General features: G+C 45.9%; 1 protein-coding gene across 2 annotated transcripts in view; it reads left to right on the top strand.

Moving 5' to 3' along the window:
• The window catches only part of mybpc2a (myosin binding protein Ca), an 86,030-nt gene that overhangs the window by 4,488 nt on the left and 65,548 nt on the right, over positions 1-15,994 (top strand). Inside the window, exons 2-5 of one of the 2 annotated variants that reach the window (XM_043679657.1) lie at positions 6,702-6,965; positions 7,081-7,107; positions 10,647-10,667; positions 10,782-10,811. In XM_043679657.1, the coding sequence (XP_043535592.1) occupies positions 6,702-6,965; positions 7,081-7,107; positions 10,647-10,667; positions 10,782-10,811 (342 nt within the window). Of the gene's footprint in view, positions 1-6,701; positions 6,966-7,080; positions 7,108-10,643; positions 10,668-10,781; positions 10,812-15,994 lie in introns of both variants that reach the window. The other variant, XM_043679656.1, reaches the window with a different exon arrangement.

Below are 15,994 nucleotides of genomic sequence, written 5' to 3'. Positions count from 1 at the left end.
CTATCCGTCTCTCCCCTGTCTGTCTCTCCCCTGTCTGTCTCTCCCCTGTCTGTCTCCCCCTATCTGTGTCTCCCCTGTCTGTCTCTCCCCCTGTCTGTCTCTCCCCCGTCTGTGTGTCTGTGCGCCCCTTTTTATTTCTCTGGCCCTCCCTTCCTTTCTCACTTTCTGCTTCTTTTCAACGCCATTCTTTTTCTCCTTTCGCTGTTACTTCCTTCTCATTCTCTCGGGTTCTGAGTGCGTGACCTGAGGTTTGGGGCTATCATTGCTGTACTCTAACCAACAGTGAACCTGTTGCATTCTCGACCACAGAGAGCCAGGACACTGAAAAGGTTACAAAAGGAATGGTTCTGAAGACTATTGGTGCGACAGGGTCTGGAGAGAGGGCAGTCTTGGAGATAGAGGATGGTCCTGTTGGAGCAGCGTGAGCTTGATGGGCTGAATAGCCTACTCCTGTTCCTGTTGTTAATGTTTATATAACCTGCAGTGGGCTACTAACAAGAGCAGTTGATATAGAGACAATTAACAGAATTAATTCAGTGCAGAAAGAGGCCATTCAACCTATCATGCCTGCACTGGCCCTATTGCCAATCTGCAGTTTCCCTATATCCCTGCACGGCATTACCATCCAACTAGCTCTCTTGAACGATGAATGGCTTTGAAAAGAAATTAGAAGGGGCAAGGAGAGCAAACCCTTTGCAGGGCTGTGGGGATAGAGAAAGGGAAAGGGGCCGACTGGAATACTTGGAAATGAACATACTGGTTATCCTGGAGCACTGTTCTGAAGAATACAAAACAAATCGCAAGTTCTACTGGTTCAGTGGAGGCTAGTATACTATTTGCCTTACCAATGGCTTGCTGCACCTGCCTGCCTACTTTCACTATCAGATCTGACTCAGATTACTAACCACTGAATTGAAGTTTTCACCTGGGTCCCCCTCCTCCTACTCTTCCTCTTGAACCGGAGGGGGTGCGGGGTGGGGTGGAGGTCGGTTAGCTCAGTTGGCTGGACGGCTGGTTTGCAGAGTGATGCCAACAGTGTGGGTTCAATCCTGTACCATCTGAGGTCGCCACGAGGGACTCGCCTTCTCCCCTTGCCTGAGGCATGGTGACCCTCAGGTTAACCCCCCAATACCAGTCATTTCTCTCTAATGAGAGTGCAGTCCTGTGCTCTGGTAAAGCTATGGTGACTTTACCATTACCTCCTGTACCTCTAATGAGTATAATTAATTGTTTGGGATCAAGTACAGGCGTATCATCTGATTCTAAGCCAAGGGAGATCCAACATCTCAACTTATCTGAGCTTGTTGGTTGGATTATAACTCACTTGGATGTTAGATATTCTTCAGAACTTTCATTGGTGTTATGTGAAGGAACTGGTCTGGTCCCCACACTTCAGGGAGGGTACAAGTGTCCTTGAGAGCGTACAGAGGAGATTTCTCTTGGGAACGGGAATTTAGTGACAGGGTGAGGTTGGAGGAACTTGGGCAACCTCTCCTTGGAACTGAGCGGAGATTTGATTGAGGTGGATAAAGTTCGACAAAGAGAAGCTCTTCCCAACTACTGATGGGACAAATCATGATGTGGAGGTGCCAGTATTGGACTGGGCTGGACAAAGTCAGAATTCACACGACACCAGGCTATAGTCCAACAGGTTTATTTGAAATCACAAGCTTTTAGAGTGACACTCCTTTTGTCAGGTAAAGTGACTTCAAAGGGTGGCGCTCCGAAAGCTTGTGATTTCAAATAAGCATGTGGGACTATGACCTGGTATCATGTGGCTTCTAATGGTAGTGCAAGCGTTCAGGACAAGGCTTTAATGTCTTGACCAAGCGATACCGCAATGGAACGTGTGTGTTAATGCCTAAGCACTCACTGTCCGGGTGGAGTGAGTGGAGACAAGGAATGATCTTAAAAGGAAACTATTGGCATTTGAGGGAAGTAAAACTCCCAGGACAGTGTGGATGGAGCAGGGAAATGAATGGCTTGCTTGCTGAGGGCCAGCACAGACTCATGGGCTGAATGGCCTCTCATCTGCTGGACTGTACAGTGTACGTGATGGATACAGGCCACGGGAAATAACGTTCTTTGTTTTATACTGAAAGGACCCCATTGCTATCTGTTTGGGACAGTTCAGAAGTTTCCGGAATATTCACTGGACTATCAGGGAAACTTCTTGTTCCAGTTGACATCTTCCTTCCCTCTTTGTCCCTTTCGAGGGACTTTTCAGGAAGAGCAAAGCCAATGAGATGAGGTGAAGGTACAACCAGAGAATATTCTAGAGTGCTAATCAGCAAGGAATTATGAAAGGCAATTGGACAGACTACTTGAACTTACATGAGGAATAGTGACTAAATTAGTACATCCTTCCGGGATCTATGATGGGATTGACAGGCCAAGTGGGGATAACTGTGCTGTAAGATTTTGTGATTCTCAATGGAGTTTGTAGGTGTGTATGTGATAGCATAGATCAGTTAGGACAAATGGTCTGTTTCTACACTGTAGACTCTTGTACATTTTAAACCTCTTTGTTTGCAGAATTCTAGATGTTCCACGAGACCGAATTGCAACAACTATATTCAAGGGAGATGCTTTTAATGAGATTTAACTTTATTTGTAAATGTCAGGGGTTGGGATCACCAGTGATCCAGTGGATACAGAACAGAGATTTGACACCTGAAACCCATAAAAATTTCTTGAAGGCTGTCCCGCCCTGTGAGTTATGACTGTGTAACAAGATCACATTTCCAGAGAAGCTGACATCTGTTCCTTCTTTGGTTTGCAATTTGATTTGTAAGGGTCTCTGACTTAAATAAGGACAGACTTGGCAAATGGTGTTCAAAGTGGGACCATAAATCACTGGAGTTGTTGCTCTTCGACAGATTGTAGTCAGCAGCCCAGAGCCCCTTCAGTTCCTGAGTCAGCTTTATATCTAGTGCTCAGCTGTAAATCCTCCAAGCGACTGGCTATCAGTATGGCAAGACAACTTGTGTATGAGAGAGAGAGAGAGAGAAGGGAAAGAGAGAGGGGGACAGAGAGAGAATGAGTGACTAGGTGAGTGAAAAACTAAGAGGATGAGAGAGCATGATTAAGTGAGAGTTGTAGAGTTATACAGCTCAGAAACAGACCCTTTGGTCCATCCAGTCTATGCTGACAGAATTTCCTAAAACTAGTCCCACTTGTCTGCGTTTGGCTACATTGGGGAGACTGGACGCCTTCTTGCAGAGCACTTTAGAGAACATCTCCAGAACACCCGCACCAATCAACCCCACCACCATGTGGCCGAACATTTCACCTCCCTCTCCCACTCTGCCTAGGACATGCAGGTCCTGGGCCTCCTCCATCGAATCTCCCTTACCACCCGATGCCTCGAGGAAGAAAGCCTCATCTTCCGCCTTGGGACTCTTCAACCCCAGGGCATCAATGTGGACTTCACCAGTTTCCTCATTTTCCCCTCCCCCCACCCTACCTCAGTTCCAACCTTCCAGCTCAGCACCGTCCTCATGACCTGTCCTACCTGTCAATCTTCCTTCCCACTGCTGTGCTTTTCCAGCAACACACTCTCAACTCTGATCTCCAGCATCTGTAAACCTCACTGTCTTCTAGTTCAAATCCCTCTAAACCTTTCCTATTCATGTACCTGTCCAAATGTCTTTTAAATATTGTAACTGCACCTGCATCTACCATTTCCTCTGGCAGTTCGTTCCACATATGAACCACCCTCTGTGTAAAACTTTGTCCCTCAGGTTCCTTTCAAATCTTTCTCCACTCACTTTAAAATGATATCCTCTCGTTTTGAACTCCCCTTCCCTGGGAGTTTGCTTATGTATGCCCCTCATGATTTTATACACCTCTATAAGGTCACCCCTTAACCTCCTATACTGATAAGTCAAACCTCCAGTCCAAGTAACATCCTGACAAATCTTTTCTGCACCCTCTTCAATTTAATAATGTCCTTCCGATAGCAGGGAGATCAGAATTGTACACAGCACTCCAAAAGTGGCCTCACCAATGCAGTATACAACTGCAATGTGATGTCCCACTGAGTGAGAGACAGACAGACAGACAGAGAGTGGAGCAGAGGCTCTCAAGAGAAATCTGCAACACAAAAACAAAAGGACAGGTCATGATTTTGACACAGGGTCAATTGTGAGCTAAATGCTAAATGAAAATCTTTTCCTTTTGAAATATATTTCTGAGATGGAAAAATGCGGCAGGGTGGTGTGTGCACTGCAGGATCACACAGGAGCAGTGATGTGAAGGACCAGTTTGTGAGATGTTGCTTGAGGATTGGTTGAGCACCAACAGAGCCCCTTGCCCTTCTTTGGAACTGGGCCACACAAATTTCCTCTGTCCCTGGGGCAGGCTGCGCCTACGACCTGAAGCCTATAGGGCATCTGCTCTGACAATGTTGCACTGTGTTGGTGCTGCACTGAAGTGTTGGCATCTGCTGAATCCTGTAACCTTCTGCCAAGTGATGATGGTTCCATATGGCACAGAAGGTGATGGCAGTGGCGAGTATGAAGTTCGCCAGAAGGATGCCATTCTTTGGGCCCAGTCTCAGCTGAGTTAGTGAAGGAAAGGTAATATTTACTTTGCCGATTTCTTAGCACGGGATGTTCTAAAGCACTTTATACTCATTGTATATGTTCCTCAGCCTGTCATATAGTGGCAAGGCCAATGTTTGTTGCCTTTCCCAAATTGTTCTAGATCAAAGTGTCGTCTGGGCTCTTACTGGAGGGTAATTAAAGGACAGCCAGGATGCTGTAGGTCTAGAGTCACATGTAAGTCAGATTATGTGATTGATTTCCTTCTTGAAATGTCATTAGTCAGCCAAATGGGTTTTACAGGGTTCAAATTTTGCCATCTGTCTTAGTGGGATTTGAACCCAGCGTTAACCTGGGAAGGTGGGTTACTAATCCACTGATATTACCACAAGGTCACTGCCTCACCTCTGTTTAAGGCTGGGATAGACAAGCTTCTGGGAATTGAGGGCTATGGGTTGTGAGTTGGACAGCGCAGTTAAAGCCCAAAGATTGGCCATAATCAGATTGGATGGTGGAGCAGATTTAAAGGGTCTATTCCTGTCTCTATTTCATAGAATGCTTACAGTGTGGAAGCAGGCTATTCAGCCCATCAAGTTGACACTGACCCTCCAAACAGCATCCCACCGCAATCCGTGTAATGCTACATTTACCATGCCAAATCCACTTGCATATCTTTTGACTTGGGAGGAAGCTGGAGCACCCAGAGGAAACCCACGCAGACACTGGGAGAACGTGCAAAGTCTACACAGACAGATTCCAGAGGCTGGAATCAAACCCGGGTCCTGAGCGCTGTGAGGCAGCAGTGCTAACCACCGAGCCACTGTACTGCTTGGGTTTTCAGAAAGTACTTGATAAGGTACCACACTTTAGTTAGGATCATGTAGACATTGGGGTGTAATGCTAGATGCCATTATCTGCGCAATAAGAACTCCACAGGGAGCCTGTAGTTCTGGAGGAGGAGAGCAGACAAATTGGAGGCAAGTTGAGGAGAAGGCAAGACAGACCTAACTTTACAGGCCAGGATGTTCCGTGTGAAATGCAGTCACTGTCGTAGGAAAATATTATCTTGAGAAAAGGAATGAGGAAGGATGAGGAGAAGAGATGAAGGGGCAAAGTGGAATAGGATGGAAAAGCAGGAGCGATATAGGACAGGTGGAGGAGCTGGAAGTGGGCAGAATTGGAAAGAAAGAAATGCAAGCTGAGTTTGAGCCATAACTATATCAGAGAACACTGGAGACATGGTGTGGGGAAGAATAAAGGAGGGATCTGTCTATCCTTTCTCTCAACTGTGCATCAAATCTGCGATTAAGTAAATCCCTGCATTGCTTTAGGGTCCAATGGCTGCATCTTCTTCCTGTCAAATGATTCCCAACATGGACTTCCCAATTTCCTGAGGGAGAAAGAAATACCCTTTACTGGGATTTTCCTCAAGATCTCTTGGGATTGGAAATTCCTGGTGACCACGTCCAGCTTGTCTTGCAAACGCACAACCCAAGAAACAGAGTTTAGCGCCATAACTCAGTATCAGAGTAACCGCCAGGTTTTTTATTGTTATAGCCCATTGTGCTTCCCTCAAGCCCTCTGCAACACCTTTCCAAATGTGAAAAAGGGTGCGTAACTTCAAGGTCCAGAGGTGATTATCCTGGACTGGCTGGAGAGCTGGAGCTTCAGTGGCTGTGTTTGATTCTGTTATTAATTGGGCCACACTTTTCAGCTTGTATATAGTCTTGAACAGGGTGTCGCAGGTTTGTGGGACTGAATAGTTTATAGTCTCCTGCTCCTATTTCTTGTGTTGTTGTAAACTTCAGCCTGTTTGACCTTCCCTGATATTTATAAGCTTTCAGTTTGAGTCTCATCTCTGGAAATCTATTTTTGTACCTCTCCAGTGTCTCTATATACTATTGATTACATGGCTTCTGTCTCCTTTAGAAAGATAGATGGCAGTATTGACCTTACTACAATCTTGAGGCCTACGTGGCCATATTGGGAAGTCACTAGGTTGGAGGCCATGTGACCTATCTGCCGCGTTGCATTCTAACCATTCAATTTCCGCTCAAAACGACGTGTTTTGCTTCTGCACTTCTCCGCTCTGCCTTTCTCCCTCCCTCATTTCCATCTCTTCCTTTTGGTGACGCACTGTTCTTCTCTCCGATGCAGCTGGCTTCACCAAGAAGCCGCAGAGCCAGACGGGAACGGTGGGTGGGAAGGCAGAGTTTGTGGTGGAGGTGGACAAGCCGAACGTGAAGGTGAAATGGCAGAAAGATGGGAAGGATCTCATCGCTGGACCCAAGTACACGATCAAGGCGGAGGGGAAGAAACACACATTGACCATCAACCACCTGGCCAAGCAGGATGACTCTGTTTATATGGCAGTGCTGGGCACGGTGAAGGAGAAGTTTGAGCTCCAAGTGAAGGAAGCTGGTATGTAGTGCTGTGCCAGGTAATGCCACACCGACGTATTCCGCTAGCACCAGGTGATCTGTGCATTGACTGAGATTATCCGTTCATTAATCAGTTGCATTTCTTTATTTTACAGAAAAAAGTGCAGAACCAGACACTGCAGGTAAGAACCAGCTTCTTTAACAAAGTGATAGAACCGTCTCCGTAGAACAATCCGGAATTGTCTCCCTAAAAGACTGGATACTGGTGGACAATTGGAAATTTTCAGGATTGACATTGTCAGAGTTGTTGTTAGGTGATGACATTGATAGATGTGGAATGCACACAGGGACAAGGAGTTAAAGCAAAACTCAGCACTGATGGGATGGCAGAATAGGCTTGATTAGATTAGATTCCCTACAGTATGGAAACAGGCCCTTCAGCCCAATAAGTCCACACTGACCCTCCAAAGAATAATTCACCCAGATCCATTCCTCTACCCTATATTTAAACCTGACTAATGCATCTAACACTATAGGCAATTTCGCAAGGCCAATTCACCTGACAGCACACCTTTGGACTGTGGGAGGAAACCCACACAGACACGGGGAGAATGTTCAATCTCCACACAGTCACCCAAGGCAGGAATCGAACCCTGGTGCCTGGTGCTTGAGGCAGCAGTACTAATCACTGAGCCTCCATGCCACCCCTTGAGGGGCTGAATGTCCTCCTCCTGTTCCTGTGTTCTTTCCATGGAAAGTGATTCCCCTCAGAGTGTTGCTGAGTCTGGTTGTCTTCCACCTACAACCATTTGATCTCACCAACATGGTGCTCACTGTACCTGAGATCCCATCCAATGCCTGGCCTTGGACTCTGGAATTCTCGGTCAGGCCTTTTCTGCCCCCTCCCCTCCCCCTACCATCCTTTAACACACTGCCATGGCGTTCTTCGGGTCGAGGCTGGGCATCTTACTAAGTGGTAAAGATTGCTTATTTTTGGTTTGTTCATGAAGGTAGAGCTCCACAGTAGCACGTTCTGAGAACCACGGTGTAAAATTATTTCATGGGAAACCAACCCATGACTTCTGAGGCTGATCGATATGTTCATTGACCCTCAACTCCATTGGAATGAAGACTCTTTATTTTTCCAAGATTTGTAGCTGTTCAAATATCTTTCAGTTGCAATACTGGGAAGTGATATGGGGTGTATTATCATGTTAGACCAGGTGATTGCAGGTTGTTATTATTTCGGTATCAGGCTATCCTTTAATTTGCTGCCTGCCCCTAACAGAACTGAGTGACTCACTCAGCTGTTTCAGAGGGTGGTTAAGAGTCACGTTGCTGTGAGTTTGGAGTCACATACAAGTCAGTCAGGAATGACAGGCTTTGCGTTCCTAAAGGATATTCGAGAACCAGATGGATTTTGATCATATTTGATGCTAGCCTTATATTCCATGTTATTAATTGAATTTAAATTCCACCAGCTGCAATAATAGAATTCAAACCTATGTCCCCAAAGCATTAGTCTCTGGGTCACTGTGTCACTAATCCAATGGCATTTCAACTAAACCTCAGCCTGCCCCCAGTATGGATAGAATTCAGAAATATTTCTGAACCTAACATGCTGACCCACCCTCTGAGCCATCTATAAATCTTGATATACTTTTAAAGGTGCCTAATAAGCACTAGGTAAGCTCTGGGCTTTCTCATATACCTACTAACCCACCCCCAGAGATACTCTGCACATGTTAGCATAGTCCAACCTCCTGATGTACTCTCGAGATCCCCTGGAATTGTTAGCAGATTCCCAGAGGTCATTTGTACTCTACCAAGGAATCTCCCTCTTGTAACTTCCAAAAGTAATGGTCCTGTTGCAGATGGCCAACATTGTGCCTAGACAAATAATTCAGCATCCTGGACCATTGTATCTGGACAAAGTCAGAAGTCACGCAATGCCAGGTTATAATCCAACAGGTTTCTTCGAAATCACAAACGTTTGAAGCAGTAGCACAGAAACATGCCCTTCGGTCCAACTAGTCCATGCTGATCAAGTTTCCCAAACTAAACTAATCCCATTTGTCTGCATTTGGCCCATTTCTGCTGAAACCTTTCCTATCCACGTGCCTGTCCAATTGTCTTTAAAATGTTGTAACTGTACCTGCATCTATCACATCCTCTGGCAGTTCATTCCACACATAAACCACTCTCTGTGTAAAAACATTGCCCCTTTTGAAAACTTACTCCTTTCATCTTTAAAATATGCCTTTGTATTTTGGACTCTCCCATCCTAGGGGAAAATAAAACTTTTGCTATTCACCCTATCCATGCCCTCATGATTCTATAAGGTCACCCCTCAGCCTCCTAATTTCCAATGGAAAAAAAAGTCCCAATCTATCCAGCTTCTCCTTATAACTCAAACCTTTCAGTCCTGGTGACATCTTGTAAATCTTTCCTGAACCTCCTCTCCAATTTAGTAATAACCTTCCTGTAGCAGGGTTACCCCAGAAGTGGCCTCCCCAACATCCTGTACATCCTCAACATGTAGTCAACTCATTTATGTTCTCCCTCAAGTGATTGAGTGAGTCACTTGTAAGATGAAGAGCTCAAATAGAATGCTTTGTTTGATGATACCCAGTCAATGTACTCATTAGTCAGCAATTGTAATACAAAATAGAACAATAATGAGAGCAGTAATTTATTGACACCCTTTGGGATTCATTGGGGCCCCTAAGTTCTGGAGATATCATACAAGTTTTGAAAAAAAGTTACTGGTGAAAACAATGGGGCTTAAGATAGCACTTGCTGGCTTTCATCCCAGATCCTTAATAGAATCAGGGAGGGAAACTGCTTCAGATGATTTTCCAAAATTTTCTTAAAAAGGAACCATGGGCTTGAACCCCACTCTGACTTAGATCGGATCACTCTACGGATTTGCTTGTTAACGTAAGAGTATGGGGAAGCTACTAAAATTATTGAAGGTATATATAAAAATTAAAGACCATTACTAAGCCCTTATCTAACATCAGCTGGACAGAGAGTTGTGAGGAATAAATCATGATCGAATAATGGTGCTATATTTTCTGAGATGCTCTGTTAACTTGCTTGACTTGATTGTGTGTATGCATTTTTTGACATCCAGAGGGCATTTAATGTAATTCCACAAAGGGGAAAACAGGAATTTGGTCAAGGTTCGTGTTGCAGTTCATTGTCCAGTCAGCTCACTCACTCCTCCCTACCACTAGGGCCAATATGGGTGGCATGACAGGGTATGTATGGGGGGTAGCAGTAAGTGATGGAAGTACCTTCTAATGTTGGATGCTCAGTTGATGTTGACTGACCAGACCTTTGGATAAAGTAAACAGTCGTAGTTCACAAAGGGCCATAGTTATTTGTCTCTATTAGACAGAAAGAGAGAGAGAGAGAATTGATTCGAGCAGTGTGGGGAGAAGGGGTTGTCAGCCATCCATGAACTACAATAGCCAACAATTTGGTGCTCAAATCCAAATGAGGTTAGCACTATTCTACACAACACTCTTACCAACTGACCTAGCCATGCTGCCCCCCCCCCCCCCCCCCCAACAACATGAGATAATTGGGTACCCTTAGGACAAGGTGTGTGATCATGGAGTCAGAGAGAGAGAGGAGAGGGAGAAAATGGATAAAATTGTGAGTAAAAAGACACTTAAAAGCAACCACACTAATTCTCCCCTTCTACTTCCAGCAGCCACCAAAGCCCCTGCTGAAGGTAAATCAACATTTTGCTGTTGTTTATTTCCATGATGTTCCTTAGTGTATAGAATATCTTAATTAATATTTTTGATCAGTCAAAATAACTTCTGTATTTCTCTTTCCTCTGCAGAACAGAGTCGTGGTGAACTTCCTGAAGATGGTAAGAATTTTGAGGTTTTTCTTGTTTCACTTGACAAGCTCCGAAAGAATCGGAGAGCATAGAGAAGGCTGTTTGGCCCATCGCACCCATCCTGACTCTTTCAAGGAGTCTTTTAGTGTGTCCTGCTTCTCTCTCTCTGCTCATTTCTCCGTAGCTCTGTTGTTTTTATTTGTAAGCATTTATCCAATTGCCTTTTGAAAATTAACATTGAATGAAACTAGTTGGATGGTTCTTTGAAACACAGGTACAATAGGCTGAAGGGGGTCTTTCCTGATGAAGTTCTTTTGCCCGAAATGTCAATTTTCCTGCTCCTCGGATGCTGCCTGACCTGCTGTGCTTTTCCAGCACCACTCTAATCTTGACTCTGATCTCCAGCATCTGCAGTACCCACTTTCGCACTGAAGGGGGTCTTTCTCTGCTGAAGCAATCGGACTCTTGGAGCCGACTAGGAAGGAACGTAGAGACAGGGAGAAAGAGCTTCCATTGTTGACACATGTAAAAGGTAATGCCACTCAGTGGTTAGCACTGCTGCCTCACAGCGCCAGGTACCCGGGTTTGATTCCGCCCTCGGGTGGAAGAATGTGAGGACTGCAGACGTTGGAGATCAGAGTCGAAGAGTGTGGCGCTGGAAAAGCACAGCTGGTCAGGCGGCATCCGAGGAGCAGGAGAGTCAACGTTTCAGGCATACGCCCTTCATCAGGAAGCCCCATGGGTGACTGTCTGTGTGGAGTTTGCACATTTCCCCCGCGTCTGCATGGGTTTCCTCCGGATGCTCCGGTTTCCTCCCACAGTCCAGAGATTTGCAGGATAGGTGGATTGGCCATGGGAAATTGACTGTAGTGTCCAAGGAAGTGCAGGGTAAGTGGTGTAGCCATAGGAAATGCAGGGTGCAGGGACAGGGTAGGAGAGTAGATCTGGGCTGGGTAGTCTTCGGTCGGTCAGTGTGGATTCGATGGGCTGAATGGCCTGCTTCCACACTGTAGGGATTCTATTCTATTCTACTATATTCCAACTGGAACATAGGACTACTCTGTCATTTGAGAGACGCAACTGGGTTTACCCTGAGGGCCACCACCTCAAGTGAGGGGAGAAGTTGAGAAGGAGAATCACTCATGGTATTGCACCACATCATTGGCATCACAAACCAGCTGACTAGCCAACTGACCCCACGCCCCATATATTACTGTCAGTCTGACAGAGACTGTGTTGATCGGAAAAAGAACTGCAGATGCTGAAAATTGGAAACAAAACCAGAAATTGCTGGAGGAACTCAGCAGGTCTGGCAGCCTCTGGGGAGAGAGAGCAGAGTTAACAGTGAACTGGAAACAGTTCAGAACACCCTTTTGAAGAAGGGTCACTGGACTTGAAACATTAACTCTGCCTTCCCTCCCAAGAGACTGCCAGATCAGCTAAGTTTTTTTTTGAAGATTAGATTCCCTATAGTATGGAAACAGGCCCTTTGACCCTCCGAAGAGTAACTCACCCAGACCCCTTTCCCTTTGACTAATGCACCTAACACTATGGGCAATTTAGCATGGTCAATTCACCTGACCCGCACATCTTTGTGACTGTGGGAGGAAACCGGAGAACCCAGAGGAAACCCACACAGACACGGGGAGAACGTGCAAACTCCACACAGCCAGTTGCCCGAGGCTGGAATCGAACCTGAGACTCTGGTGCTGTGAGGCAGCAGTGCTAACTGCTGAGCCACTGTGCCGCCCCAGCAATATACTGCTTTTGTGACCATGTTGATGATCTGTTTTTATGGCCAAAGCCACCACTAGACACTGCACGCACACAACACGCCAGTAAGACCACTTCAACATCTAGCTGCTATCCCCCAAACTAACAAGCAAAAATCAGCTTTGTTCTGAAGTCGGGTGGTAAATGAGCAATTAAAATCGTTGACCTATAATTATTTCAACCTCTTCAAAAAGGAGCAAAAGCTTACCAATTGTTTTATATCAATAGTGGAGCATCACTGAAAGGAATTTCCCATAGCAACATCTCTGTCTCAGTCTTCCTATAGTGCTCCAGCGAGACTCAGAGCAAGTAGGAAAAGGAGCATGTCTTACCTTGCGTTCGGGGACCCCTTGCAGCTTTCAGGACTCAATATCAAGTTCAATAATTTGAGAACCTGAACACCACCTTCTATACCTTTTGCCAACTTCCCCCCCTCTCCCACCAGCCCCGTTCCTGTCGTGCCTGGGCAGGGCAGAGCCAGAGGAAACTCTGCTGAAACTCTGTGGTGTATGCAAATCAGTTGTCTGACCTTGGTCTGGGGGGCAAAGACTAATCAAACAATCTGGTGACTGGCTCCCCCAGGATAGCTGGTGCTCGTCCTCCACACAGTTTTACCCAGTAAAGAGAATGGTTAGAGGTCTTGTGGCCGAGCGATCCCACACTTTAAATGGGCAAGAAGCCCAATTCAGTGGCTTGGAGCTGGGCGTGGAATGTGAGTGCCTCGTGGGCCACTTTTGGGAAGCGGATTTGTTGCTATGGGATGAACCGGTGGGATCAGTTTGGAATGGACTGGTTGTATCTGCTTCTGTGTTGTATGACTCTCTGACCTACTGAGTTTATCCAGACACTGCTGTTTTTATTTCTTTTGTTTACCTACGCACATGTGCTGCCTTAGACGTTACATGTTCAGTTGGGGGTTAAAAGTTATCGACATTTACCCAGACACCAGTCCTGACCAAGGGTTTCGGCCCGGAACTATGACTTCTCTGCTCCTCAGGTGCTGTCTGACCTGCTGTGTATTTCCAGCTTCTATTGACTCTGGCTTCCAACATCTGCAGTCCTTGCTGTCTTCACTTCAATGTCAATACCACGTACGGGTGACTCCAGGCCACCACCTTCAAGATATGGCCTGCGTTGGGAGTAGACCCCTGGCTATAAAGAGCCTGGGGTTGGGATTTATACTACTTGCTCCGCACGCTCCTGATTCTGTTGGAGTACAACACTGAAATAAAACAGGAAAACGCTGGAAACACTCAAATAAAAGCAAAATACTCTGGAGATCTGAAACAAGCACAAAACTTCCTGGAGAATCTCAGCAGGTCTTGCTGCATCTGAGGAGAGAGAAACAGAGTTAACGTGTTGAGACCGGTGTGACTGTTCTTCAGAGTTGACTTTGCGTCTTTGTTGAAACACTCGATCAGTAGTTCAGGCAATGTCAATGGAGAGAGAATGTGCTAAATAGTCGCTGACCTTTCTCGTGGTCTCGCATAAGTAGAGAATTGGACAATTCTATGAGGGCAATAAAATTGGCAGGGCCAAGGGAAAAGGCAGATGTGGGAGGGCTAGAGGGGTTGCTCTTGCTGAAGGCCAGTAACAACACGATGGGCCGAATTATTTCCATTGGCATCAATCAGGAGAGAAGCAAAATACTGCAGATGCTGGAACTCTGAAACAAAAACAAGAAGTATTGGAGAAACTCAGCTGGTCTGGCTGCATCTGTGGAGAGAAAGAGAGAGAGAGAAAAACAGAGTTAATGTTTCAAATCCAATATAACTATTTGGAATCGACCGTTCAGGCTGTTCTGAAAAGCAGGCATATTGGACTTGAAATGTTAACTGTTTCCCTCTCCATCAGTGCCCTCAGACCTGTTGAGTTTCTCCAGCATTCTCTGCGTTTATGTCAGCAGAGGACTGATCTCAGCACTGCCTGTCATACAATGTGGAGAAAGTGAGGACTGCAGATGTTGGAGATCAGAGTCGAGTGTGTGGTGCTGGAGAAACACAGAAGGTCAGGCAGCATCCGAGGAGCAAGAGAATCGACATTTCAGGCAAAAGCCCTTCATCAGGAATGAGGCTTGTGGGCCAAGGCGCTGAGAGATAAATGGGAGGAGTCTCCCTCACCTTCATCTACCTATTGCATTCTCAGCTACATTCCCCCCAACCCTACCCTCCTCCCTGTCCAACATTGCATTTTGAGCATTTTCCAAAGCCAGAATTGTCAAACTAAGATGGCCCTTTTACACTGAAGTGGCTGAGAATCAGTGGATCTAACCTTGACCCACGAAGAGGTTAGATTTTAATTTATCGTGTTACAGCTGTGACTGCATCACACAGGAAACATTTAGCTTCAAAAGACCATGTCAGTAAGTCAAAGCAACATAGCAAAGGTCCAGAGAATGGATTTTGCCGTGAATTAAGGTACAGAGGGAAGTAATTAAAAGGTAACTACAGTTCAGGCCTCCCATATAGATACAATTACTGTGCTATCAACACTTCATTTCAAACATGTAATGAGGGATATTCAAGTGGATTTGAATACAGTGCAAGTCACACCTAGGTCTTTCAATTTAATGGCAGAACGTTGATGTCGGCAGACCGACAAAGTTATTCACTGCTCATTTGCATCCTGAACCAGAGGAGATATATTTGCATAAGTCTTTCATTTGCATTTAAATAGGCTTCAGGTGATTGTGGAGCATGAAAACGCCATTGAGCACCCTGGCTGTATGTTACGTGAGGGGTTGGTTAGTGCCATCGGCTGGACCGCTGGTTTACAATGCAGAGTGTAGCTTCAATGGCGGCTGGAGTCATTGTGCCCCTCACCTGAGGCATGGTGAGCCTCCAGATTAAATTCACTACCAACCATCTCTCTGTAATGAACGAGTGGGACTATAGTGATGTTACCTCTAACAGGCAAGTGACACTGGATGCCTGACTAAAGAGAGCTCTCTAAGTCCAGATTGGGTGGTACCTTGAGGCATGAGAGACACAAGGTTCGATCTTTGTCCTCAAGGTGAATGAAGTGATGGGATGTGTTGCTGGTTTGGGGATAGTTGGGAGCGAAAACTGTTTCCTGTTAAAATGGTCAGCAGCTACCAAGTGCTTTCTCTTATGGGGGAGAGGGGGCTGGGGTCACTGTTCAAAAATGAAAGGTCAGCCACAAAAAACAGAGGTGAGGAGACCCTTTGTTCCAGAGGTTGTGAGTCTTTTTTAGATTACATTAGATTACATTACAGTGTGGAAACAGGCCCTTCGGCCCAACAAGTCCACACCGACCCGCCGAAGCGTAACCCACCCATACCCCCACATTTACCCCTTACCTAACACTACGGGCAATTTAGCATGGCCAATTCACCTAACCTGCACATCTTTGTGACTGTGGGAGGAAACCGGAGCACCCGGAGGAAACCCACGCAGACACGGGGAGAACGTGCAAACTCC

This window comes from Chiloscyllium plagiosum, chromosome 39, assembly GCF_004010195.1.
Source record: "Chiloscyllium plagiosum isolate BGI_BamShark_2017 chromosome 39, ASM401019v2, whole genome shotgun sequence".
NCBI lineage: Eukaryota > Metazoa > Chordata > Chondrichthyes > Orectolobiformes > Hemiscylliidae > Chiloscyllium > Chiloscyllium plagiosum.
The sequence above is the reverse complement of the archived record's forward strand: the minus strand, read 5'-3'. Positions and strand labels throughout refer to the sequence as shown.